This window comes from Rutidosis leptorrhynchoides, chromosome 3 (assembly GCF_046630445.1).
Source record: "Rutidosis leptorrhynchoides isolate AG116_Rl617_1_P2 chromosome 3, CSIRO_AGI_Rlap_v1, whole genome shotgun sequence".
Taxonomy (NCBI): Eukaryota; Viridiplantae; Streptophyta; class Magnoliopsida; order Asterales; family Asteraceae; genus Rutidosis; species Rutidosis leptorrhynchoides.
In genome coordinates this window covers 617,028,694-617,053,986 of record NC_092335.1, presented here as the reverse complement: position 1 = coordinate 617,053,986, position 25,293 = coordinate 617,028,694, and the positions used below count along the sequence as shown (strand labels likewise).

At 33.6% G+C, this 25,293-nt stretch overlaps 4 protein-coding genes across 4 annotated transcripts; 2 read left to right on the top strand and 2 right to left on the bottom strand.

Moving 5' to 3' along the window:
• Window positions 1-3,054: 3,054 nt before the first annotated feature.
• Window positions 3,055-7,845, bottom strand: LOC139898931 (receptor homology region, transmembrane domain- and RING domain-containing protein 2). Its single transcript, XM_071881734.1, has 3 exons — window positions 7,646-7,845; window positions 4,165-4,560; window positions 3,055-3,519 (listed from the first exon to the last, which is right to left on the bottom strand). Exons 1-3 carry the CDS (start codon window positions 7,791-7,793, stop codon window positions 3,362-3,364), a joined length of 702 nt encoding a protein of 233 aa, XP_071737835.1. The 5' UTR covers window positions 7,794-7,845; the 3' UTR covers window positions 3,055-3,361.
• Window positions 7,846-8,734: 889 nt separating this feature from the next.
• LOC139898930 (photosystem I reaction center subunit N, chloroplastic) lies at window positions 8,735-9,939 on the bottom strand. The gene is made up of 3 exons (XM_071881733.1): window positions 9,608-9,939; window positions 9,125-9,250; window positions 8,735-8,920 (listed from the first exon to the last, which is right to left on the bottom strand). The coding sequence occupies exons 1-3, from the start codon at window positions 9,872-9,874 to the stop codon at window positions 8,831-8,833; spliced, it is 483 nt and encodes a 160-aa protein (XP_071737834.1). The 5' UTR covers window positions 9,875-9,939; the 3' UTR covers window positions 8,735-8,830.
• A 2,726-nt stretch (window positions 9,940-12,665) lies between these two features.
• LOC139898929 (large ribosomal subunit protein bL21c-like) lies at window positions 12,666-15,599 on the top strand. Its single transcript, XM_071881732.1, has 5 exons — window positions 12,666-12,997; window positions 13,743-13,823; window positions 14,584-14,685; window positions 14,796-14,870; window positions 15,487-15,599. The coding sequence occupies exons 1-5, from the start codon at window positions 12,713-12,715 to the stop codon at window positions 15,553-15,555; spliced, it is 612 nt and encodes a 203-aa protein (XP_071737833.1). The 5' UTR covers window positions 12,666-12,712; the 3' UTR covers window positions 15,556-15,599.
• Window positions 15,600-18,384: 2,785 nt separating this feature from the next.
• Window positions 18,385-24,908, top strand: LOC139898927 (uncharacterized). Its single transcript, XM_071881731.1, has 9 exons — window positions 18,385-18,588; window positions 19,034-19,152; window positions 19,523-19,730; window positions 20,113-20,605; window positions 20,687-20,938; window positions 21,018-21,206; window positions 21,527-21,601; window positions 21,697-23,766; window positions 24,364-24,908. Exons 1-9 carry the CDS (start codon window positions 18,410-18,412, stop codon window positions 24,655-24,657), a joined length of 3,879 nt encoding a protein of 1,292 aa, XP_071737832.1. The 5' UTR covers window positions 18,385-18,409; the 3' UTR covers window positions 24,658-24,908.
• The last annotated feature ends 385 nt before the right edge of the window (window positions 24,909-25,293 follow it).

Genomic DNA, 25,293 nt, shown 5'->3' with positions numbered 1-25,293 from the left:
GATCCACATAAAGCTAAATCTCAAACTGGATATGTACTCCTAAATGGAGGTACCGCAATATCATGGCGTTCTAAAAAATAAACACTTGTTGCAACATCATCAAATCATGCCGAAGTGATTGCATTACATGAAGCTACTCGAGAATGTTTTTGGTTGAGATCAATGACACAACTCATTAGAGGGATCTTTCCTATCAAAATTGTTTGTTCTTGGATATACCTACGTCTATCGTTTTTCCAAATGAGTCTCGCAGATACATATAATTCAGAAGAATATGTGAGTGATTCAAAGAATACTCGGAGACACATCTACAAAACCTTCGTATAGGAATTCACAAAGAAACAATCCAATTAATCAAGATACACAACGAGGGTCGTATTCATACGATTTTGCACTTCTCGACAAATATAATCTGTTTCATTATTCTAAGCGGTTATTCTATTTTGGGTAATAAAGAACTTGTTATTCTTAACTCTTGGGCTCAGGAATTCCTATATAACTTAAGTGACACAATAAAAGCTTTTTCTCTTCTTTTATTAACTGATTTATGTAATTGTTTGATCGTCTTTCTCTGAGGAAGAGGCAAAATAGAATCAACTTGAATTCGGGACCACTATTCGAAATCTTAGTGAAACACTGGATTTGTTATCTCATGTCTGCTTTTCGTGAAAAAATACCAATTGAAGTGGAGGGTTTTTTCAAACAACAAGGGGCTGGGTCAACTATTCAATCAAATGATAAGGATCGGTTTTTTCGCAAGGTACGGAATGTATCGTCAAATATAATAACAAAAAAACAAGCAAAAGCAGTTTTCTTTGTAAAAAAAAAAAATAAAAGAACTTTTAAAAGAAAATAAAATTCCATTATTTATACCGACAGAAATATATGAATCAAGTGAAACTCAAACAAAAAGGGATTCTATAATCAGCACTCAGATAATTCATGAATCACTTACTCAAAATCGATCTACAGGTTGGACAAATTATTCACAGGCCGAAAAAGAAATGAAACATAGACTTGATAGAAGAAACACAATCAGAAATCAAATAGAAATAATGAAAAAAAATAAAAAAAAAGTAACGCCGGGAATAAAAAAAATATTAATAATGGAGAATCACCCAACAGGAGAAGGATTTCCCATTCCTTAGCCGGAAAGATATGTGGCCATGAAAGGCGAAGGAAGGTTGGAATGCCAACAGGCATCTATTATTGAATTCACCCGACCCGACAGTACCCGTTTGGGGAACGTCCAGTGCCAAAGTCACTGAATGGGTAAGTCGCCAATCCCTAAAACGGACTATGTAATGCTATGTAATGTACTTTATCTGCTGGGTTACGGGCGGTCATTTTACTAGAGGTTTATAATCTACCCTTGTGTGATTCCTGTTGAAGCATATGCTCGGGGGGTGGGTGCAGGGCGGACGATTTTCATTTTTAAAGCAGACTCCCCATTCATTAGATATTAGATAGAGAAGATGACCAAGATTTCGTGATCCGCTGCCGGTATCAGCAACAACTGGTTTTATTACGGGACAGCTCATAATGTTCATATCGATCTATTATGCGCCTCTGCATCTAGCACTGGGTAGACCTCATACAATAACTATCCTAGCTCTACCGTATCTTTTGTTTCATTTCTTCTGCAATAATAATAAAAACTTCTTTGATTATGGATCTACTACCAGAAATTCAATGCGTAATCTCAGCATTCAATGCGTATTCCTGAATAATCTAATTTTTCAATTATTCAATCATTTCATTTTAATTGATCCTATTGATAGTACAGAGAATAGGTCTGTCATCTTGATAGAGATGATTCTACTTCGTCGGATATTTTTTCTAGTATCTGGAACACGGAATATATATATATCAAATATATAAAATATTATTATATTAAGAAATATTTGAACTATGATTCATAGTTAATATGCAAACCTCGCGGCCAGGCTCCAAAAAACTTTCCAAGAATTAGATTATAGATTAGTGATTATAAATATAAATAGAAATTTTTTCTTCTTTCCAATGCCTTTTTATGCTTATTTTTACTCAAAGACAAATCTTTCTTCGGATTTTTGGTTATTATCTATTCGTGAAATAAGTGATGATCCGATGGTTCTTACTCAGGGAACCTTTGGGCTCTTAGTATTTTTATTTATTGAATCATCGTGGTTCTAGTATGAATCTGGGGTTTTAATCAATTCATAGGGTCTTAACAAGAGAATTCCTATTTCCTATCAATAATAATAAAATTAAATAATATAATAATAATATAATAATCAATAATAAAATAGGAAATACCTTTTTTCTCATATTACTCTCTCGATACATAATCTAATCTAATGTTTCGAAAACAAAATTTATTATATCGAATTCAAAGTGCCATGCTATTATTACTTAATATTCATATTTCATATGGCGAAGGCATAGTCTTCTTTTTTCTCTCAAATAAAAGCCTCATTGGCGCCAAGCGTGAGGGAATGCTAAACGTTTGGTAATTTCTCCTCCGACCAGGATAAAAGATCCCATTGAAGCGGCTGATCCCATGCATATTGTATGTACATCTGGTAGTACAAATTGCATAGTATCATAAAGAGCCACCCCCGGTATTACCCATCCGCCAGGAGAGTTTATAAACAAATACAGATCTTTAGTATCATCATACTCAAAATCTCATTAAGCACTTCCCACTGCTATTTTCAGAAAATACGTTCACAATATTGGCATGAGGCATGTTCAAAAGATGTAACAGCTCAGCGATGTCTACTTGAGGGGGGAGTCAACTCTATACTGCACTCTTTTTTCCTTAGTTAAAGTTTTTATCCCACTGGGTTTTTCTTTGGCCAAGGTTTTTAACGAGGCAGTACTAGTTGATCTCTAATGAAAATAAATTGTCATTCAAGGGGGAGTGTTATGAACTTGTCAAAAATGATGGCTGCCAATTATCATAAGAATTCAAAGTTGAACAGTAATTATATGTACTATAAATATGTACCATGTGATATTACATTAGATGCACTTCTGATATATATTTCATATATACTTTCTCTCTCTCTTTCTTTATATCTTCTAATAATTATCAATAGTCCACAGTCAAAAACCAGGCCACTAAAGGTAGTTATAAGCCTACTGAATTATAACACGTCACTAAAGGTAGTTATAAGCCTACTGAATTATAACAATATACTATATGTTTATATTATATATTTAATTGGGTGAAATCGGATTCATCGATGGATTACAAATTGTCATCTATCCATTTCAATAAACATCCATATCCATATCTAATATTCATCCATTTAGATCGGATCAGATAGATATTCATCAGATGGATATCCATCGGATCAGATGTTCATTGTCATCCCTAGTTCAGTTGATGATTTTTGGTTGTGCTTGATGATAGTAACGGCGTGTGCTCCGTGGTTAGTGGTTCGCTTACCCTTTTATTCAAATCACGCTTGCAAACAGGACAAAACGCCTTCCACGATTTTAGCCAAGCATCAACACAACTTGTATGAAATTCTGTCAAAATAAAAGATAAACAAAAGTTATAGTTACTATATATATATACATATATATATATATATATATATATATATATATATATATATATATATATATATATAATTACTGTACTAATTAGCTGTTAGTTGGCATTTAGGGGTATTGTTCGGTTCGATTTTCGATTTTCTCAGTTATTTCAGTTCGATTTGTTCGGTTATATGAAAATTTTGAAGGTAAAACTGAAAATCGAAAAAAAAATCATATTCAAATTCAAAACCGAAACTGAAACCGAAACCGAAAAATCAAAATTCAAATTCGGTTCGGTTTCAATTAAAACTTCAATATTTAATTAAATTAATCATAACAAATCGATTTTATGTTTGACTTTGATTTTAAAATCAGACTAATACGAAGTATATTATTAGTACCGGTTTCAAATTTGGTTTTCGATTAAACCAAATTCAGAAAAGTAAAATCGAATCAAAAATCGAATTTAAATTTGAGAAAATGAACCAAAAACCGATTATATTAAGTTTAGTGTTTTTCAGCTTTGATTAGCTTCAATTATTTGGTTAATCAGTTTGAAACCAAATATTGCATAAGCGTTGACAACACGTATATTAGGTGCAATAATGGCCAATTTACAAGCACAAACAGACTTACTATGGTGACACGGGAGAATTCTAATTTTATCGCCAACGTTATAATCCTCAAGGCATATAGTACATGTTGCTGAAGTGCAATTGTCTTCTAATGTTTCAGTAAATGTAATGCTCGGCATCGCATTTACCAACCGACTACGCATACCACGAAATCTTCTTCTAACACGAGAACCTTGTGGGCTTCTGTGGCGCATTTGTTCAACGCAATAAGCTATAGATTGTAATAATATGTAAACTACTAAAGCGACTAAGGCCATGAAGAACCATGTTGACATGGCGTCGCTATAAGTTAGCCATACTTCAATATTATTTTGGCCAACATATTTTAGAAGTTTTAAGCCCGATCTACTTGAAACAGTCACTGCAGGTATATGTATACCATTTGAATCCCCTGTCACTGCAATTACATTTATGATGGCATAAGAATATATATATGAGGAAGAAGAACATGTAAATACTCAAACTTTCAAATATACACATGAACATGTTTTTTAGATGCATAAAAAGTATTAGTGACTCAGGAATACAAATTGATTAATGTCCTGCATTAAGTTTGTCAAAGAATATTCTAATTCTCAAATGCTATAAAAGAAATTGACCCCTTAAGGTCAAACAGGTCAAAATCCATCTTAGGTGCACTTCTAATGAATAAACTTTCCAGAAATATTTTATTCAAACAATGAAGTTATCATTAGATTAACACTTAGCTTTGTAATTATATATATATATATATATATATATATATATATATATATATATATATATATATATATATATATATATATAGTGGTAGGATCAAGAGGGAAGTAACCAATCAGGGGGAAGCGGGGGGAAGCAAAAACTTTTTTTTTCTTTTTTTGAAAAAACTTTGTTCACGAACATTATAGATTGGATGAAAATATGAACATTTAGTAGAGACACTTTGTGATAAATGTTTTTAGTTTGGCGGGAAAACTCTCGAAGAAGTAATATATAACAATTATCGTGTTTTTCGAGCGTATATTGAGGTTTTAGGTATTGAGGTTTAGATATTAGGGTTTATAAGGTTTAGATATTAGGGTTTAGAAATTTAGATTTAGGGTTTAGATTGAGTTGTTAACACGAACGGTTTAGAGTTTAGGGTTTAGAGTTTAGAGTTTAGGGTTTGGTGTTTTGGGTTTATGGAATAAACTCAAAACACCAAACCCTAAACCCTAAACCCTAAACTCTAAATCGGGCTAAATTTTACTTCACAAAACATGAAACAAAAAACGTTTATATTCTTCACGAACAATATTATCTTGAATGTTATTTTTGTCGATCGTTTTCCCGCCTAAATAATAACATTCATCACGAAGTGTCTCTTCTAAATGTTCATATTTTCGTGTGATCTTGATGCCGGAAAAAAAAATTCCAAAAAAACAAAAAAAAAAGTGCTTCCCCCCGCTTCCCCCCGATTGGCTACTTCCCCATTGATCCTGCCCCCACACACACACACACACACACACACAGATATATATATATATATATATATATATATATATATATATATATATATATATATATATATATATATATATATATATATATATATATATAGTGGTAGGATCAAGAGGGAAGTAACCATTCGGGGGAAGCAGGGGGAAACAAATTTTTTTTTTTCATTTTTTGAAAAAACTTTGTTCACGAACATTATAGATGAGATGAAAATATGAACATTTAGTAGAGACACTTTGTGATAAATGTTTTTATTTTGGCGGAAAAACGCTCGAAGAAGTAATATATAACAATTATCGTGTTTTTCGAGCGTATTTTGAGTTTTTAGCTATTGGGGTTTAGATATTAGGGTTTAGATATTAGGGTTTATAGGGTTTAGATATTAGGGTTTAGAAATTTAGGGTTTAGGGTTTAGATTTAGGATTTAGATTGAGTTTTTAACATGAACGGTTTAGAGTTTAGGGTTTTGGGTTTGGTGTTTTGGGTTTATGGAATAAACCCAAAACACCAAACCCTAAACCCTAAACTCTAAATCGGGCTAAATTTTACTTCACAAAACATAAAAAAAAAAAAACGTTCATATTCTTCACGAACAATATTATCTTGAATGTTATTTTTGTCGATCGTTTTCCCGCCTAAATAATAACATTCATCACGAAGTGTCTCTTCTAAATGTTCATATTTTAGTGTGATCTTGATGCCGGAAAAAAAACGAAAAAAAACGAAAAAAAAAATATTTTGCTTCCCCCCGATTGGTTACTTCCCCATTGATCCTGCCCTATATATATATATATATATATATATATATATATATATATATATATATATATATATATATATATATATATATAGTAGTAATAACAGTAATAATAATCATAAGTAATATAAGATAATTAGCAGTTTTTAAGAGTGTGTTTATACCAAGTCTAAATCTGTTGGAACTTGGAGTTCGACTCGAATTCAATCCAAGCACTAACTTCCGTAGTAGTATTTAATAAGGAACAATATATTATTATGTTGGTAATTGTTATGAACTAAATACTCATTTATATTAATGATTAATTAGTAATCTTACGATTAATGAAATTTATGGAGACTCTTCATGTGCTTGTGGATTTCACTTTTGTTACCATAGAAATAGGGACTCCATCACCGCGTTGAAACTAACAAGGAAAAACTAACATATACGTACTAAAACAACGAGATAGATAGATAACATAAGATTGAGTTGTAGCTCAACTGGTAGTAGTCTGACTCTCTTAGAAAAGAGGTCAGGAGTTCGACTCCATTGAACTGCAACATTGCACTCAATGTTATTCCTGACCTGAAATATCCACCAAGATCGCCTTTCGCTTAGTGTGGGGGCGGCAACGGAGAGGGGGGTTTTTACCGGCCATGCCCTCGGATTGGTCCGGGTTTCCTCCAAGGCAGCAGTTGGGGGAGGGTTATTCAACTACGAGAGATGAACGCGTGGGTGGTTTAGTCCCCCTGGGTTATCCCAAACTGATGTCCAAAAAAATGAAAGTTTAGGTTTTGAATAATGAAAGCTTTCCTTTTTGGATTGTTTTTCTCGACAATATAATCAAACGATCTTTCGCTTCCGCTACTAACTTCCGGGTATGTCTCGAATCTACACTATATACTTCAACACCAAACTCATACTTTTTTTTTTATTAGTTGACCCCATTGGAGACATATTAGGTCTGTCCTTGCTTGCAATGTTGTTACTTCCCTTAGAAATAAAAGGATAATAATACAACAGCATGACAGCTTCCTATTTCTTAACATCTGTGTAAACTAGATTGTGCATTTAATTACATAATCAAACTTATAACTCATACTCCATCTATCCCACTATAAGTGTGTACTTTTGACTTTTCATAATCGTTCTTTTTTAATTTTATATGTAAAATTCTTAGTTTGTATAATATCATACTTTAAAGTCAAAGTTAGTGGACAATTATCATATATAGTGACAAATAAATGTAGATAGGAAAAAGTTATACTTGGAAAAAGAATGTTGTCATGAGGATTGTAAATAATTGCAGCCATGAATCCTGCATCTTGTGCTCTTCTAACTTTATCCACATACCTACATCCTCCATCAACTATTAATACAAATGGGGAGTAGTTTGCGTTGTAAGCGTGTTCCATTGATGAACTATTATTGATCAAGGGTGAGCAAGCATCTATTGGCCATGCAATAAACAAGGTCATCTTATATAAGTTACATATATAAGTTAAATCGGAACAACTTATATAAGTTACATATTGGGAAGAAAGGTCATCTTATCAGTTTATATCCATTTATGCATACGTATAACCAAAAAATTTTGAAAAAATACACTTAATATTTAACACATACCAAAGGTAGTTGGAGCTGAAGTTAATGACAAGATGACATTCAAATTATATTTGTCCACCAAAACAACATCACCGAACACTAACCGAATTAATAAACAACCAAAAATAGTTAGAAACACCACAAACTTCATAATCATCATCGTCTTCATCAATATAATCCAACCAAACCAAACTATTTAAGATCCTATCAGTGGTGTGGTCTTTTCTTATTTATTAATTCGTTCTTCATAGAACAGAGTTGTAAGTTAACACGGCTTTGCAGGTATATATATTATCCTTCATAATGCAAAAAACCATGCGTATTTTGTGGAATTTGAGTTTGAGTAAGACTTATAGTCTCTCTCAAGTCGAACCAATAAGAAATATATTATTATACATAGCAATTAGCAAATTAATGTTTCTATCGGTGCTATATTAACCCCTAATACCCCCTATATACTCGAAAAGAATATGGATTTTTTTGTTTAAATATGGAAGTACCTTTTGACCGTTTTATTTTTCTCTTGACTTAGTTTTTGCTAGCAATTTAATTAGTCATGTAATTTTTATTACTAAACCAACAAAATAAATACCTTCTATTAATTTCAATCTCATTCCTTAATCCGAAATCCACAAAACAAACACCTTCTAAATCAAGACCGTCCTGTCAATTTTGGATATTGGGCCTTTGTGTGAGTGCACATCTTGCTCACCCTAATATTTGGCCATGTTTTAAATTGAAGTGCAAAGCATTGGCGAATGTAATATAGACATTGCACAAACAATAGTTAAGGTGTCCATAAATACAAGCATGGTTTACATAAATGCTACACAAGAATTACATTTCATCACCATTTCCAGAACACATTTGAACCACACTTGAACTTGTCCTTCCCTTTGCACTCCAACTCTAAATCATCAGAAATGAATGGTACTTTCTGTAACACGACGTTAACACAATTAAAATCCATCTTAAATTTATAAATTAAAAAAGCAAAAACATACGTGGAATTGAATTTTAAGAATACTGTTAACCTCTTCGTATGTGGAATTGAATCGTCGTTTCAATTCAAATATAAAACATTTGAACATGATAAGTTTTGCGAACTGAAAGTGATAAAAAGTAAGAGTTGAAATTAAACCTTTAACTTAGCAAGATCTTGGCAGCCTGTAAAGTTGTAAGGGAAGGTGCATGTTCCGAATTGAACTGTGTATGCTCTTGCAAAATTAGCACCACTTGTTGCCAACCTCTTTTGGTCATTTAATTCCTAATTCAATCACCAATATAAAATATAATGAATAAATAAATAAATAAAGAACATCAAAGAAAAAGTTACTACTAATTTTACCAGTCTTTGACCTATCAATATAGAAGACTATATTATAATTCATGTCCCAATTTTATTGTTACCGGATAAACATAAATACTTTACACATTACTTGTTGCAAGATAACAGTTTGACCATTAACTTTTTATTCATCTTTTTATGTTACTTGGCACATTATCGTATAATATATTCGAGGGCAATTAAGTAACTTTAAATAATTATTTTATTTTTATCTACTTTTAAAAGTAGACAATTAAAACTCGGACATCTAAAATGAAAATATAAAACAGTAATTACCTTGTTAACTTTGGACTTTTCAAGATAGTCATCAATAACGCCGGCATTAACGGAGGAGGCTGCGGTGGCGAAAAGTGCTGCACCGAGCGAAAGTAGGGCGGCTCTTCGGCCTTGTTGTGATTGACCTTCGACGGTCTGCTTAGCTTTGATGACCGGCAACTTGTAACTCACGGAACTGGGCACCTTTGAGTTCAAAGAACCTTGTGAACCAAGACCACTTGAGACTGCATAGTTGCATGCCAACACACTAGAGTTCATGGTGGCCATTATATTTGGTGTGTGTCAGTGTGTGTAATACAGAAGTGATTTTGATGGAATATAGTTTATATGTATGAAAATTAGCTAAGATAAATAAGGTTGTGGGTGTTATTGATAGATAGGAAATAGGTTTGTGGTGAGAGTGTGGATAAGGTGAGATTGCTTCTTTCCTATTGGCACAATTGGCTCTTCTTGATATGCAATATTTTGTTTTTTATACTTTTTATTTTTTATTATGTAACAAAAACTAAAGAAAGTGATGACTAGGATTACAATTACACATTAATACATTTGGAATAAATTTATAAACGCAGTTTAATTTTCGTTTTTATTCGAAGTCGATTCTTTGTCCTGAGTGTTATTTTGCACCTTTCATATCGAGAAAACTCGTTCTTGCTATGACCGAGTTCTTTGAAGCCGGTCGATTTTTATCAGAACCGTCAACTATTGGAAGGTGATCATTTACATCTTGCGAACAATTAAACGATCTAATTACGGAAAAAGAAAGTAGTGAATGAAAGCCCTCTAGTCATTAATTTTGTCCTTACTTCGGAAGTGATGACTGAATCAATTAAGTGATTGACTAAGTGATTACTGTGTTGAAAAAGTGAACAGTTTGAAATTCTTAATTATTATCAAAGTGATTTAACATGAAATGATGATAGTCTCACGTAATTACATTTATATCTATATTTTCAAGGTTTGGTTGGGTTCATTCTCCTTTTTTATGTTACCATCTCCAAATCTCACACGATGAGGTGACACTCGTATTCTAAGTTTCTTTGGTTTCGGGTATGTTTGGATGGCGTTGCTCTCCTTTTCATCAGTCATTATATATATTTTAGCCCATATACGTGTTTTCCGGCAAGGTTGGCGGACTTCGCTGTTTTTCGGTTGTCACTGCTTCATTGCACTTGCTTCCCTTGTTTCGAGGTGGGGATAGATTTCGTGGTTATGACGTTTGTCGAGGGATTAGTTTGGTGGTTTGGGTCTTATTCTCATATCTTTTGGTTTTCAGCTGGCAGGAACGTCTCATAAGTCCTTGTTTTTCGACATGTAAAAAAAGGCTTATAAACGTTAAAATTTACAATATATATAAAAAGATAATAGTTCCTACTATTAAAAGGTGATCATTATAAATAGCAAAACAAGTTATTATTTTGAGATCTTTCAATCAAAATGACTTCTCACTTGAGATAATTTATGTGAAAAGGAGAAAAAAACATTTTTTGGCTGTAAGTTTCATTTTTTTCATATTTATACCGATAATAAAACAAGTATATGTAAAAAAAAATAGAATTATGGGTCATTTCACAATTTGGGCCATGTTCGATGACCTATCTTGCACACCCTCTAACACGCTCTATATGGTGGGTCCTTTAAGTCGGTTTGTATGGACGGATCTTTTCAAGGTAGTGGTGGTTTCTTGCAATTTCTGGTCGGTCTTAGGTGTATGAGGTTGGTCCTAGTAGAGATCCTTGAGTTTCAAGGTGGTTGGTTGGTTTGGTTTAAATGTTTTTGTTTGGTTGTTTAGGTTCAATGATTTGTTGGTCACCGTAGTCGGTGGTCGTCGAAGCTCGTGCCTTTGTCTTTCCTTCCCTCACATCTTTTCCCTTGTTTTCCCCACTGTTGCGTCTTTCTCTTCTTTCCCGTCCTTTACTTCTTCCGGTCATTCCATCATTCTCGACGCCGGTTTCCTTATGGTGGAGACTGACGGTTTTTGAACTCCCAGTTCCTCGGCTTCTTCGGGAAGGTTTGCTACCATCAGGTGGTGTTGTCGTGGGTTTGGTGGGTTGGACTATTGGGTTTAAGTTGGTTCTCTTGGGTTCCCGACGATGGGTTCTCGAGTATATATGGCGGTGATTTTAGGTGATTACGTTGGCAGTTTAGAGTTTGGGTAGGTTATTTATTAGTATCGGACTACCGTTTTCTCATATACTTCGGTGTTTCTATGGTTTTAGTTGTAGATGGTTGTTCAGAAAACCACACGTGAGTGTAATTATTTTGACTATGGCGATTCAAATCGCGATGACTTTGTATGTGGTTGGGGGTAAGTTGTTAAGTTGACTGGAGTTTTAAATGGTTTTGCATAAAATTTTAGACAGTTCTCATGTTTTTTGTCTTTACCCTCGTGTGTTCATGTGGTCTCAGGGGGAACTCAGATTTCTCTATTTTCCTTCGCTTTCAATTGATTTCTGCAGCGACTACTTTCGATGCCTTGTTGATATGATTCCATGAAGACTCGGGGATTGGTGGCTACAAATTACAATCGTATATTAGGTCGATGTTATTTACATTCGGTGCAATTGTTGTACGTACTTCAAGAAGATCGTTCGATCTTTGCAGGTAGATTGGTTAGAGTCTACATCAATTTGTAACTTTTGCGTTCCTTTAATTTATTTTTTTTTTTGTTTTTTAAAAAAAATTAATTAAGTGGTATGGGTAAGAATGTAACATCCACTTGGATTACTGCCAACTCAGGTTCGATTCTCACTCCAAACAGGAGGTTTTCAACCTTTGATGATACTATCAACATTATCGCAAATTGGATTTTCTATTAACGCGTGTGTGAGTGACAAATGGGGGTATGTCGATATTGCCGTTCAAAAAAAAAAAAAATTTATTTTATTTTATTATTATTATTTTTGAGATAAAAAATACTCCTTAATTGAAAAAACATAAACTATGAATTATGAGGTAAAAAGTGTCAAAAGTAAAACTTGAGTGGGTAAAAATTACAGGTGAATGGAGCAGAGGTATAAATGGGTTATCGGTTCATATATTTACCTTGGATAAGATACTGGATTAGATAGCAACAATCACACCCAAAGCAAGGTTTTGTCAAAAATGGCGATGGCAATGGCGATGATGAGCTTCTCTTATTGCTCACCTTCCATCTTCAACCACAAAACATCTATCAATTTTCCATCTTCTGCACTTTCAACCTCTTCCCTCAAATTTAACAAATTTTCATCATCTAGTTGCAGTAGGATTGTGCCTAAGGTTTCTGAAACTGAAATCCCAGCAACCATTGAATCAGAATCTGGTGCTGTTGGTGATATTGACATTGTTGCTGCTCAACAAACCCTAAACCAAGATTCCAAAGGTGAACAAGTCTTTGCTGTTGTTATGGTACAATCCCCCTCTTGTTTTTATATATTTATAATTTAAATTAATTTATATATGTTTCTTTTTTTTATGCTTACCCATGAAAATATACATTTGATGTTGTTATAGGATGGTAAACTTGTTGATTTCACAATGAAAAATGATTTGTGTGCCTATTAAGTAAGGTCCATATATAGGGTGTTTTATAAGCATTTTTTAGGCACATTTAGGGTTAGGGTGTGTTTGATGAAACTGAATGATTTAGCGTTGAATGGCTCATAGATTCAAAGGTTCTGGATGAAGTTGCTTCTGAATGAAATAACCTGATTGATAATCATTTTGAACGAATAATGTGAATGATGTAAAAGTACTTTATTAACCTTTGACATGAACAAGAACTACAACATAGTTGTTTAATAAGTGTTCTTGATATAATTTAAAGAGCATATTACATAAAATTTAGGTGCTTAATGGTTAAGAGATATTTCAGAGGTCAGAAACAAACGCGTTGTTGAATGCTGAATGGTTCAACATTTAGCGTTGAACCATTCAATTAAGAGGTAAACAAACGCACCCTTAGCAACGGAAATGAATATTTGAAAGAAGGGTTTAGGGAATGTCGGTTGGACTAGTCGCACGTTTTAATATCTTCCAGTACATTTAACATTTTATGGATTGGACTGAGCTTGCTGTTTCATGAATTCGTGCTAACCTTTTGAAATTTTCAAAAATCGTTTGGATGATTAGTTTATGTTTTGACTATGTTCAGATTGGTGGTCGACAATATATTGTTTTTCCTGGACGTTTTCTATACACCCAGAGACTGAAAGGTGCTAATGTCGATGATAAAGTAAGCCCTAAGAACAATATATTATGGACTTTGATGCTTCATTTACTTCTAAATTGACATATCAAATATTTTTGTATGGTCTTCATTTGTCAACATTGCTATTTTCATGTTACCGTTGTCTCTACAGTGCAGAATGTTTATTAACAGAGTTATTATTATGCTAAAGAAATTATATTTGGAATTGCTGGTCTGTCTATAAGAATGTATGATCAATTTCATTTATTTATTTATTTTGTGTATCCTTTTTACTACGAGAGATTGAACAGGGCATAATGCTGTTAAATTTATACATAATGAAATGATATTTCACCAGTTGCAGTTTGAATAAAGATACTTATGAATGGGTCAATATGAGTCATGTTATATCTTAAACGGGCCAAATGGTTTGTTTGATGTAACTCTTTTTCATAAAATGAAGCAAGTCGATTGAATTGAGAATCGTTTCAAGTGTATTTTAAACGCCTGAAACCTTATAAAGCATTCGTTCCAGATATAATTTCATTATTTATATAATATAATTTTCCATCAGACTCCTCATTATTCAAGAAATCTTAAATTTTGAAAATAAAGTTTATATGTAACAAAGCCTGACCCTTCCAGTTTCAACCTTTAACCTAAATTACCTTTGTGACCTGAACCCTGTGGGACCCATTTGATACTTCTGTGAGATACTAATACGGTATCTATGTGATTTTTGAGTTCAGCGTATACATATGCATCTGAGCATTATTTTGCTCTATATATATTCGGTATTATGCAGATAATCTTAAACAAGGTGTTACTGGTTGGCACAAAAACGAGCACATACATTGGGTACCCTGTAGTGCCTAATGCAGCTGTACACGCAGTAGTCGAGGAACAGGTACTTCATTTTCTTATTATTATTCACATCATATTTTTCTTTTTTTTTTATATATAAAAAAAAGTTTTGTTAGTCATTTGCGCTCATGGATTTTATCACGCACTATGTAGGGTCTGGATCCGAAGGTGGTGGTCTTCAAGTACAAGAAGAAGAAGAATTATAGGAGGAACATTGGTCACAGACAGGTATTTAATTTCAACTTTTAAAATTCATTTTAATTAATGGGTGGTTCTAGAATACTATGTTAATGGCCGGTTATATGCATGTGATATGATGGTTTTATTAGACTGGTTATGTTTTAATTCTTTTACCAACCATCACAAGATAGTCTAGTGGTTGACTTCTTGATATTCTCACAAGAGATCTCAAGTTCAAACTTCACCAGCGGCACTTTTTAGGGTGGTCAGGGAAAGGGTCAGAAATGGTCGCCGGACAACCTGGTTAGGCCATCTACATATGAATAAAACTACTCGCCGTAACCTGAAAAAATCTCATCGTTTCCTTTTACCAGACATTACTCATGTAACATGAGTTCAATGAAAAATTCCATTTCCATTTTAAATTTTCAAAATTTTAATACCATCGGTGGGAAAAAGGTGGTCTTTTTTTCCTAAGTTTGATCTAAAATCTTAACATATATCATTGAATTGATATAAATAATGCTCCAGGACAAGCATATTGTGTTCCTACATTGATTATACCATAACTTAAAGTCCACAAAATCTGATTAGTAATGATTCATATTGTAAAATGGATGTCAAGTATAGTTTGTTTCTGATTTTTCTATATTGAACTGTACAGCCAAACACTCGAATTCGGATTTTGGGCATCACAGGGTATCAAGATTCTCCAGCTGTTACACTCCCCTGATAACTTAGAGGTTGGCGCATACGTGCATGCTTTTCCCTGTATGACAGGATTATATTTTGAAAAAAATCTGCACATCTACAACTAATATGAATTGCCAACGAATCAAAAGGTGTACAAGTGTAAGGTTCACATAGAGTAATCAAATTTGGTTGGTTTAGGAACTCTGGGGGTTCTTTTATTACTTGTTTCACATCTTTTTGTAATTGAGAAGTACTCCAATCATTAGTCTAGAATGTATTTTTGTTGTTGTTGTTTCATATTTGTTGACATCTTCATGTGTTATTGTTGCATTCTCTAGTTTTAAAAGTTTGTAAGGTTTTACAACATGGAGCTCTTCTCCACTATATACAACCTTCTAGTTACACCACCACCACCTTGCCCACAATATTGATTTTTTTTTCCCTCATCAATGATAAATTTATCATCAATTTTGATAATTGTACTTGGTAGGTTTGTCTTGTATAAACAATATATAAAACTCATGATGAATTTATCATTGTCATCATCCATTAAATATTGATTAGTATCAAATAGTTGTATGAGAGTTTATCAATTATTTTTTTTCCCCTTATTTTGTGTGTGTGAAAAGCACTTCATCAATTAGTTCATCAATTAAGTGGTTGTGAGTTCAAGTTTCGTGAGAAATAAACACGTACACGTGCATAGAGGGAGGGGGGGGGGGAGGGGGGGGGGGGGGGGGGGGTTCAATTTTTGCTACTGATGAGAACTCCACAAGTTTGAGTGTATCCTCTTGCCACGAGTCAACTTTATATTTTTAGTGGGATCATCTATTTTCTTGTAAACGTCTCAACATCCTACTAGATTTTTGGCTCGAGGTAGGATACATTGCGCTCATGGGTCATTTGTCTTCAAAGATTCCATAGGATACATTGTATATCTCTAGTTCTTTTACGTTAATGCCTGTTCTATTGAGGTTGGTATCTTCCATAATACGGAGTATCTTTTTAAGTTGATCCCTGACTTGAACTTTGTGGTTTGGTTACAATATCTTGTTGAGTTGAATTAGCTTGACTATAACTTTGTAGTTCATCTTCTATTTGAGTTTCTTGCCCTGTTTATGTTTTTCTTCCGTGTGATGACTTCGTTGTTTAGTTAACTTCTTTTGATGAAGAAATTCTTTTAGCCAACTCGCCGTGTCATTATATTAATCCTCCCTTGACTCGTGTGTGTTATAGAAATATTTAATTCTAAGGAAGTCACAATTCATTTTAGTGAAAACGTGCTTTCTTTGTAAATTATAAAACATGTAAGCTTTTTTTGCTGACCCTAAAGCAAACAAAAATACATTTTCAACACATGGGTCAATTTGGTTCGTTCTATTTTTGGTTTATGAACAATAACAAAACATTCAAATACATGAGGTTTTCGGTATGTGAACAGCGATGGAATATTCAATTTGGTTCGTATATTTGTTACAGAACATCCAAGTACTTTGAAAAGTCAGCAGAGGTACAAACATTTTCCGACTAACCGGCCGACTAAGCTACCTTTACAATCCCGAATTTCGCACCAATTTGGTATCTTGTACATTAAATGTTAAGGTAATAGAGTATATACGGATATACAAATGTTCTTATCTAGGTTGATTTCATTAACTTGCAATATATATTTAGTTTGAAATATATTTTTGTGTGACAGATGAATAATGTCAACTTTTAATTGACAATACAACTTTAGTGGTCTCTCAGAGTTTTGTTCTTATCTCATTCATACTAATTTCAATCTACCTGATTTAAAATCTCAAACGCTAGTACCCAAAAAAATTACAAATTTCACTTTTATTTGAAGGACTACAACTCCTTGCCCCTATCATGCTTTGTCCTTGAATCTTATGCATCCGACACAGCCAATTTAGCTAAAAAAACAACACACAACCTAACAAAAACTCAAGCTAACTTAAAGAAACATAAACTCCATCGAGACTATACATAAATAACCAAAATTTCTCTACAGTTGCACACTGCTTTCTTGCTCTTTGATATTGGTTTAATGAGTTTCCCACTATTTTGCCTAATCGAATTTTGAAGATAATGAATACCTCAAAGCAGACCTAAATGATGAAGATACCCTTTCCATATTCAGATTGGACGAAGATGCATAATGTTTTATTATTATTAATTTCGCGAATAAATACTTATAAACCGATAAAAAGTAAATGTAATTATTTTTTTAACTTTACTAACAATATCCCTTTGGAACTGTTGTAAAGATGATGTACACATGATTGATTACTAGTCACTTTACCAGGTTAGGGCTTTGAGTTCCTTGCAAGAGGTTTCAGGTTCGAATTCTGTCTAGGATGAATATTTAGTGGTGGCTAGGGATGGGTTGGAAACAACCATAAAGTAATCCTGATGAACTGCGTATATCAGAGATTGAGGTCGGATTACCCGCCCTCCCGGTAAACCCACAAGACTTTCTACCTTTTACTATCAATTAAAAAAAAAAAAAAAAAATTTAAATCCTCCCTATCAAAATTCATAAAAGAATATAAGGAGAATAAGAGTATTACAGCACAGATTAACACCGTAGATGGGGGTAGAATTTTCTAGAAGCGTGAAAGTTGCGTGAGTAAAGTAATTTTCATCAAAGCAATACGGAGTAATAAACACGAAGAAGGAGCTAGGGTTTAACGAAAAAAATTGGTTATCGGTGGTGAATCTTTCGTTTTCCGTTATAAAAGCAATCATAATCATAATAATTAAATTATTATTATTATTATAATTATAATTATAATATAATAGTTATAATTTCACAACAAACGAGCAACGAGTAGTATAATTACTTGATTATTTATTTATATTATTATTATTATTAGTTTTTGAAAAGAAGGATGATGATGTCGAAATCAGGATCAACATCTCCGATTGTAGGTGAGATGGAAATAGTGAAAGCTGAAGAACCAGTTGGTTTTCTAATTGGTTCAATTCCTGTTTCTACTCATAAACCCTTCTTCGATGATTCTTCTCAATCTTCTTCTTCTGCTCTTGTTCCTTCTTCTTCATCCTCACCGTAAGTTCTTACTTATTAATTATGTTTATTTATCTATATACTATATATAAATTCAATTTGTTCATCAAATAATTTACACTTCAGTTAGTGTTATGAATTTGCTAACTTAAATTATTCAAATTGCGACTTTTAAGTGGTTTATTAATATTTAGGTTTTTATTTATCTGTATACTGAATATGATTCAAATTGTTCATCAAATGATTTACAATTCAGTTAGTGTTATGAATTTGCTAACTTAATTTATTCAAATTGTGACTTTTGAGTAGTTTACTAATATTTAGGTTTTTATTTATCTTCTATATACTGTATATGATGATTCAAGTTGTTCATCAAATTAGTTACAATTCAGTTAGTGTTATGAATTTGCTAACTTAAATTATTCAAATTGTGACTTTTTAGTAGTTTACTAATATTTAGGTTTTTATTTGAACTTTTACCGTTCAGAGAAGTAGCGCCGAGGTACAGAGTAATTCCGACGGAGACTAATCTGAAAATGCCGCTGCCGAGAAATGATATACCTCATCAACTCGTACCAATGCTTCCTGTTCCTACCACTGCTGGAGGTACTACTATTGAATGGCCTTAGTGTATGGAATTTTGTTAATTATTTGTTAATCCCACTTAACACTTGATCCTTAACCATGATTGATTGTCAATGTATGTCATTAATGTGTGTTGTGGGCTTGCTACTTCGATTAGCTTTCTTTCGGTTAGCTTAGACCATTGCCAACGACAATGTCCTCACCACTGGCCAAAAAGATGCAACAAAGAAAAATAAGTGGAGATCCTTCCAATTGAGAATATATTATCCTTAACAATTTTCTTCAACAAGGATCTTTTCGTTGTTGTTGTTGTGTGTTTCTCACGCAAGGATATTTTGTTTGTTTATTCAACACACATTTTTTTAAAAACTTTTCTTGATGTACGTTGTAGATTTACCTTGTGACAGTGGAGCCATTGCATCAAACCTTAGAAGAAAAGGAGAAGCCCTTGCGGTATCTGGTTTAACTGATTATGAAGATGAAATCGATGTAATCGCTCCTGCTGATATTTTGAAGCAAATTTTCAAGATACCATATTCCAGGGCCCGCCTTTCAATTGCAGTACACCGTATTGGACAGTCTCTTGTATTAAATACAGGGTACGCTTTATCTTCATATGGCTTACCTTTTACAACTATTGATATTTATCAAGTAAATGTTATTTCAATGGGTTCACTTATATATCGGCTTCATTGAGTTTGTGTAATTCACTTAATTGAGTAAATTATAAAGGCCACGTGAAAGCTGCTCTGCTTGTATTCTAATATTTATTACATAAAACCGTTAAAATTAATCCTATCTAAGATGTATAATTGTATAATTCTTGAAACAATATACAGTTATTAGTTACCAGATACGAAACAGTAAAAAGTATTTGGAGAAAAGGTGTCGCGGGCCAACCCAGTCTGACTCGACCCAACTCGCTCTATTGACTATTTCTGCTATAAATTGTACTAACACTTGATTAAAATTTTACTCCAGACCTGATGTTGAAGAGGGTGAAAAGGTGGCTAGAAGACATAAGCAGTCTCAAAGTTCAGAGAAGTCTTTATTTTGGAACTTTGCTATGCATTCTGTTAGGATGGAAGCGTGCGATTGTCCGTCGCCTCAAAATTCCGAGTCAAACGAGCGGGTCAACTCATCTTCTCTACCTGCTAATTCAGGTTCTGATCAAGAGGAACGGTATGAATGGTTTAAATACCCGAAAGCAAAACAAGATAGTATTTTTTTAGGAGGGAAGAACCAAAGAAACAAAGATCGTGATGATGGTAAGAAGGTTTCACAAGTCAACGAAAAGCCGAGACCCTCAATGCAAGAGTCAGATATGCATAGAAGAATGAAAAGAGATGGTTTTTTAAGGGTTTTGTTTTGGAAATTCAATAATCTGCGCATGTATTTGGGGAGCGACTTGCTCATATTCAGTAATGAAAAATATGCTGCAGTTAGCTTGCACTTGTGGGATGTTTCCAGACAGGTTAGATTGCATCATGACTTAGTCTTTTTTATTTATACTTATTAAAAGAGGCTGTTATATCAATGTATTTATCTGTTGCAGGTGACACCATTGACTTGGCTTGAAGCTTGGCTTGATAATGTGATGGCAAGTGTACCCGAATTAGCTATCTGTTATCATCAAAATGGTGTTGTTCAGGGATACGAGCTACTCAAAACAGACGATATTTTTCTTTCAAAAGGTATATCAGAAGATGGTACTCCAGCTTTTCATCCTCATATCGTTAGACAAAACGGTCATTCTGTTTTGCGATTCCTTCAAGAAAATTGCAAGCAAGATCCTGGAGCTTATTGGGTACTTTTCAATGCTTATTGGGTCAATTTCATGCTTATTCTTATGCTAGTTTATTGATTGTTGTTTTGGATATGTACAGCTTTACAAAAATGCTGGCGAGGATAACATTCAACTTTTCGATCTTTCTATAATCCCAAAGAGCCGTGCAACCAACAGTTGTGATGATGACTTCTCGTTTATACCTTCTTTAATTAGTAGAGGGAGAAGTGATTCTTTACTTTCTTTAGGAACTCTACTCTACCGTGTTGCTCACCGGCTTTCACTTTCGGTTGTTATTCTTTTTTCTTTAATCTCTACATTTAATATTTAATATATAATTAATATAAATAATCTGTCTGTTGCCTAGAAACTGTAGATAGAAGTGGCAAAATGGTTGGTGCGATTGGGTTGAACCTAAAACATAACCTTTCAATCATGATTGTCTCTTTAATTCAATCAAACTTGTTTCTCCTTCAGGTAACTTTTAAAAAAAAGGAGAAATGAGCAAGCTTAACCTAAATAGACCCGTTTTTGTCTACTTTAATAGTAATAGAAATAATGAATAGAAAAAGACATATTTATCTAATATATGGTTTTATGATGATGCAGTCTCCTCACAATAGGTCAAGGTCTGCAAGTTTCTTAAAGAAATGTCTTGATTTCCTTGACCAGCCAGATCAACTGGTATATTCTCTCACACTTATTAGATGATTATTTATATTATGATATAATTTTCATGTCACACCACTTATCCATAATCCATGCATTATGATCGATAGGTGGTACGTGCATTTGCTCATGAACAATTTGCAAGGTTACTGTTAGATTACGATGAAGATTTAGGTTTAACATCAGAAGTGTTACCTTTCAACCCTAAAGACATTGTAGTTGATGCTGAAGAAGAAGCAGATGAACGCTTCAGTGAGTTAATAATCCGTAACCCGAATACGCACGATGAATATGGACCCCGAAAACTTCTGGATTCAAATGGGGATGAATCGGGTGATACTGTAACGCGGGACCCAGCTTGTAACTCGGTAATTCAACCTAATGTTGATCTAATCTCATCTAAATTAGCAGCCATACACCACGTCTCACAAGCTATTAAGTCTTTAAGATGGAAAAGACAACTACAAGGCTCTGAAAATATCAAAAACAACTTTGATCATGATCATGATCACGATCACGATCATGGTTCGTCTTTACCGGTTGAATTTTCGGTTTGTGAATGTGGTGATGTTGATTGTATTGAAGTTTGTGATATAAGAAAGTGGATTTCAACATCAAAACTAGATGATAAACTATGGAAGCTTGTTCTTTTACTTGGTGAATCTTATTTATCCCTTGGTGAAGCTTATATAAATGATGGTCAGTCAGATCAAGCCTTTAAAGTTGTTCGTGTAGCGTGTAAAGTTTATGGGTCCATGCCACAACATTTAAAAGATTCAAGGTTTATCTCATCGATGAGTGCCAGCTCATCGTTTGAGATAGATATTCATGATACTAAATCTATAGTTGCCCATTACCTTTTTTGGGCTAAAGCATGGACTTTAGTTGGAGATGTGTATGTTGAATTTCATTTAGAGAAGCAAAAGGAGATTATAAAAAATGGTGAAAAACCGCCTGTTCGAGAGTTAAAAGTGTCACGCGAGGTTGAAAAGGAGCTCGAAAGGCTCAAGAAAAAACTCGGGAAATTTAGTCAAAGTTGTTCATCTTGTTCGTTGGTCAACTGTAGCTGTCAAAGTGATCGAGCTAGTAGTGGTAGTAGTGCGAGTAGTAGTAATGGTAATAATCGGGGCCCGTTTTATGGGAAAAAACATTCTGAAAAACTAGTTAATAAAAGTTTATTGCAAAATGTTGCAAGTGAAAATGACGTGGCAAAGACTGATTCAACTGAGACGAAACCAAATAAAGGTGGAATTTTTAAATACCTTCAAGAACGTTATGAAGACCATGAAGATGCAGACTATAATTTGACTGCTGCTCTTAGTTGTTATTTAGAAGGAATTAAATGTTTAAAGGGGTATTCTAGTAATTCTACTGAGTTACAGTCCCTTTTCAAGAAAAAAGGTTGGGTCTGCAATGAAATAGGTAGGAGAAGATTGGGACGAAAAGAAATTAATGAAGCTGAACAAGCTTTTTCTGAAGCTATTAGCTCGTTTAAACAAGTTTCTGATCATAAAAATATTATCTTAATCAACTTAAATTTGGGCCATGGAAGACGAGCAATTGCTGAAGAGATGACATCACAGATGACATCACAGGTGATGAAGAGTAACGCTTTTAAGCAAAAACTAGAAGCTGCAAAATTACAGTATTGTGAATCACTAAAGTTCTATAAAGCAGCGAAAAAAGAAGTTGATGCTTCCGATAGTGAAACCGGTGATTTTCGAAATGAAGTGTGTACACAATTTGGTCATACGTATTTAAGGCTTGGAATGCTTTTAGCAAGAGAGAATACAAGTGTTAAAGTTCATAAATTTAAAATGGAATTTGGGAAACATGAGATTAATGCTAATGATGCAATTAGTGAGGCTTTATCAATGTATGAATTATTGGGGGATTTAAGGAAACAGGAGGCTGCGTATGCGTATTTTCAGTTGGCGTGTTATCATAGAGATTGTTGTTTGAGATTATTGGAGATGGATTTGAGAAAAAATAGTAATTTATTGAAAGGTGAAAATAGTTTAGTTCAAAGGGTGAAACAGTACTCGTCTATGGCTGAAAGGAATTGGCAGAAATCTATGCAGTTTTATGGGCCGAAAACACATTCGACAATGTATTTGACCATTTTGGTAGAGATTGCAGCTTTATGGTGTGGCCTGTCAAAGTCATCTAATGCGTATGCGGTACGTCAAAATTTCTTTCATCATCTAATGCGTATGCGGTACGTCAAAATTTCTTTCATGAATTATTTATAATATTCACACACACTTGGTAATTGGTAACTTGTTGTATCAGATAAGATAACAAAGTTCATATATTATTATGATATTGTAGTTTTATTTATATTTGTTAAATGTTTGAGGAGGTTATATTCTTTAAGAGATTCTCTTTGGGCAACAGAACTTATTAGAGATGAAACGAACTGAATAGACCCATTAATAAATGGGTTGAAAATCCCCCTGTAGTTTATATATATAATAATGTTATTATTGGCATGGTTGTAAGAATCGGGATTAATCCCCAATTTTTAGGTTTTAGAAGCATGTCAATTAATTTTACCAAAGCTAGTCAACGGATCATATGGGTCAAAAGTCAAGATTTAGTCTGTCAAAAGTCTAAATTGGTCTACATCCGATTAATCCCCGGTTTGGCCAATTCTTACAAGGTTCTGATTAACCCTATTTGCTATTTTTACAACATTGGTTATTGGTATGACTTATGAATGTACTTCACATAATAATATAATTATCATTCTAACTTTTTAATCAATTTGATTGCAGATGCTCGAATCTGCTCTGAATAGTTTGCTTGAAGGACGTCACGTGCCTGTAGATCAAGTTACGACACAAAAAGATGATTATCGAGTGTATGAAAGATTTTGGAGTCAGCTGCAGATGACGTTAAAGAGTATGCTAGCTGTTGCTTTACCTTCAACCACGAAAAGACCGTCTGCTTCGTCTAATCAGCAGACTGGAGATGTCAAGAAGCTCAAGGAACTTTACATGTTATCTTTGAAGGCCAACGACTTCAGTCAGTTACATGCCATTCACAAGTTGTGGGTATCACCAAACTAATTCACAGTATTATGATTATGATTTACATTATTATGGGTTATTATTGCTTAATTACTCTGTGAACATATGGATATTATGGTAAGATTCTCTCGAGTATGAATTTTGCAGCTTTTTTAACTTTTAAAGAAGCAGCTTTTAGTATCTAATAAGGTTTACGACTTATTAGATACAGTACTGTGCTTGTAAATATTATGCTTGTATCTATAAGGTTTTATGACTTGAGAGGCTCGTGCCTCACTGCTAGTTTTGAAAGCTTGAATTCATGTGAATTAAATGTTTGATCGTCCTCAAAAATTGAATAAATGTTGTTTAACATAATGCTTATTACATGGGAAATAAGTGATTAATAGAGTGGGCTTACATGGGTTCGGGGTCGGGTTGTCTGTTAGAAAATGAGAGTTTTTTTAATGAGATCAGGAATGGTGGTTTAAATTTGGAGTCAGAATCGAGTCGACTTTTTGGTTCAAAGCTAGTGCTGACGGTGGTGTCGACAACGACGACGATAGTTAGAATGTGCTTTTGTAGTTTGTTTGGTTGGTTAGTTTTATTTTTCATTTCTTTTGATTGTTGGTCATGTATTTCGTTAGTTCATGGCGAGGCTCGGGTTTAGTTTGCTTTAGGTCGCTTTCGTTGGTG

What these genes read in the sequence shown, in the direction of transcription:
- LOC139898931 (XM_071881734.1), bottom strand. Translation starts at nt 7,793, where the DNA reads ATGGAACACGCTTACAACGCAAACTACTCCCCATTTGTATTAATAGTT. An exon ending in TGACAACATTCTTTTTCCAA is followed by an intron (nt 4,561 to 7,645) that starts GTATAACTTTTT and finishes ATGTAATTGCAG; the next exon opens with TGACAGGGGATTCAAATGGT. An exon ending in AATTCTCCCGTGTCACCATA is followed by an intron (nt 3,520 to 4,164) that starts GTAAGTCTGTTT and finishes TTATTTTGACAG; the next exon opens with AATTTCATACAAGTTGTGTT.
- LOC139898930 (XM_071881733.1), bottom strand. Translation starts at nt 9,874, where the DNA reads ATGGCCACCATGAACTCTAGTGTGTTGGCATGCAACTATGCAGTCTCA. An exon ending in AAAAGTCCAAAGTTAACAAG is followed by an intron (nt 9,251 to 9,607) that starts GTAATTACTGTT and finishes TGATTGAATTAG; the next exon opens with GAATTAAATGACCAAAAGAG. An exon ending in AAGATCTTGCTAAGTTAAAG is followed by an intron (nt 8,921 to 9,124) that starts GTTTAATTTCAA and finishes GTCGTGTTACAG; the next exon opens with AAAGTACCATTCATTTCTGA.
- LOC139898929 (XM_071881732.1), top strand. Translation starts at nt 12,713, where the DNA reads ATGGCGATGGCAATGGCGATGATGAGCTTCTCTTATTGCTCACCTTCC. An exon ending in GTGCTAATGTCGATGATAAA is followed by an intron (nt 13,824 to 14,583) that starts GTAAGCCCTAAG and finishes GGTATTATGCAG; the next exon opens with ATAATCTTAAACAAGGTGTT. An exon ending in GGAACATTGGTCACAGACAG is followed by an intron (nt 14,871 to 15,486) that starts GTATTTAATTTC and finishes TGAACTGTACAG; the next exon opens with CCAAACACTCGAATTCGGAT.
- LOC139898927 (XM_071881731.1), top strand. Translation starts at nt 18,410, where the DNA reads ATGATGATGTCGAAATCAGGATCAACATCTCCGATTGTAGGTGAGATG. An exon ending in TCTCTTGTATTAAATACAGG is followed by an intron (nt 19,731 to 20,112) that starts GTACGCTTTATC and finishes ATTTTACTCCAG; the next exon opens with ACCTGATGTTGAAGAGGGTG. An exon ending in AAGATCCTGGAGCTTATTGG is followed by an intron (nt 20,939 to 21,017) that starts GTACTTTTCAAT and finishes GGATATGTACAG; the next exon opens with CTTTACAAAAATGCTGGCGA.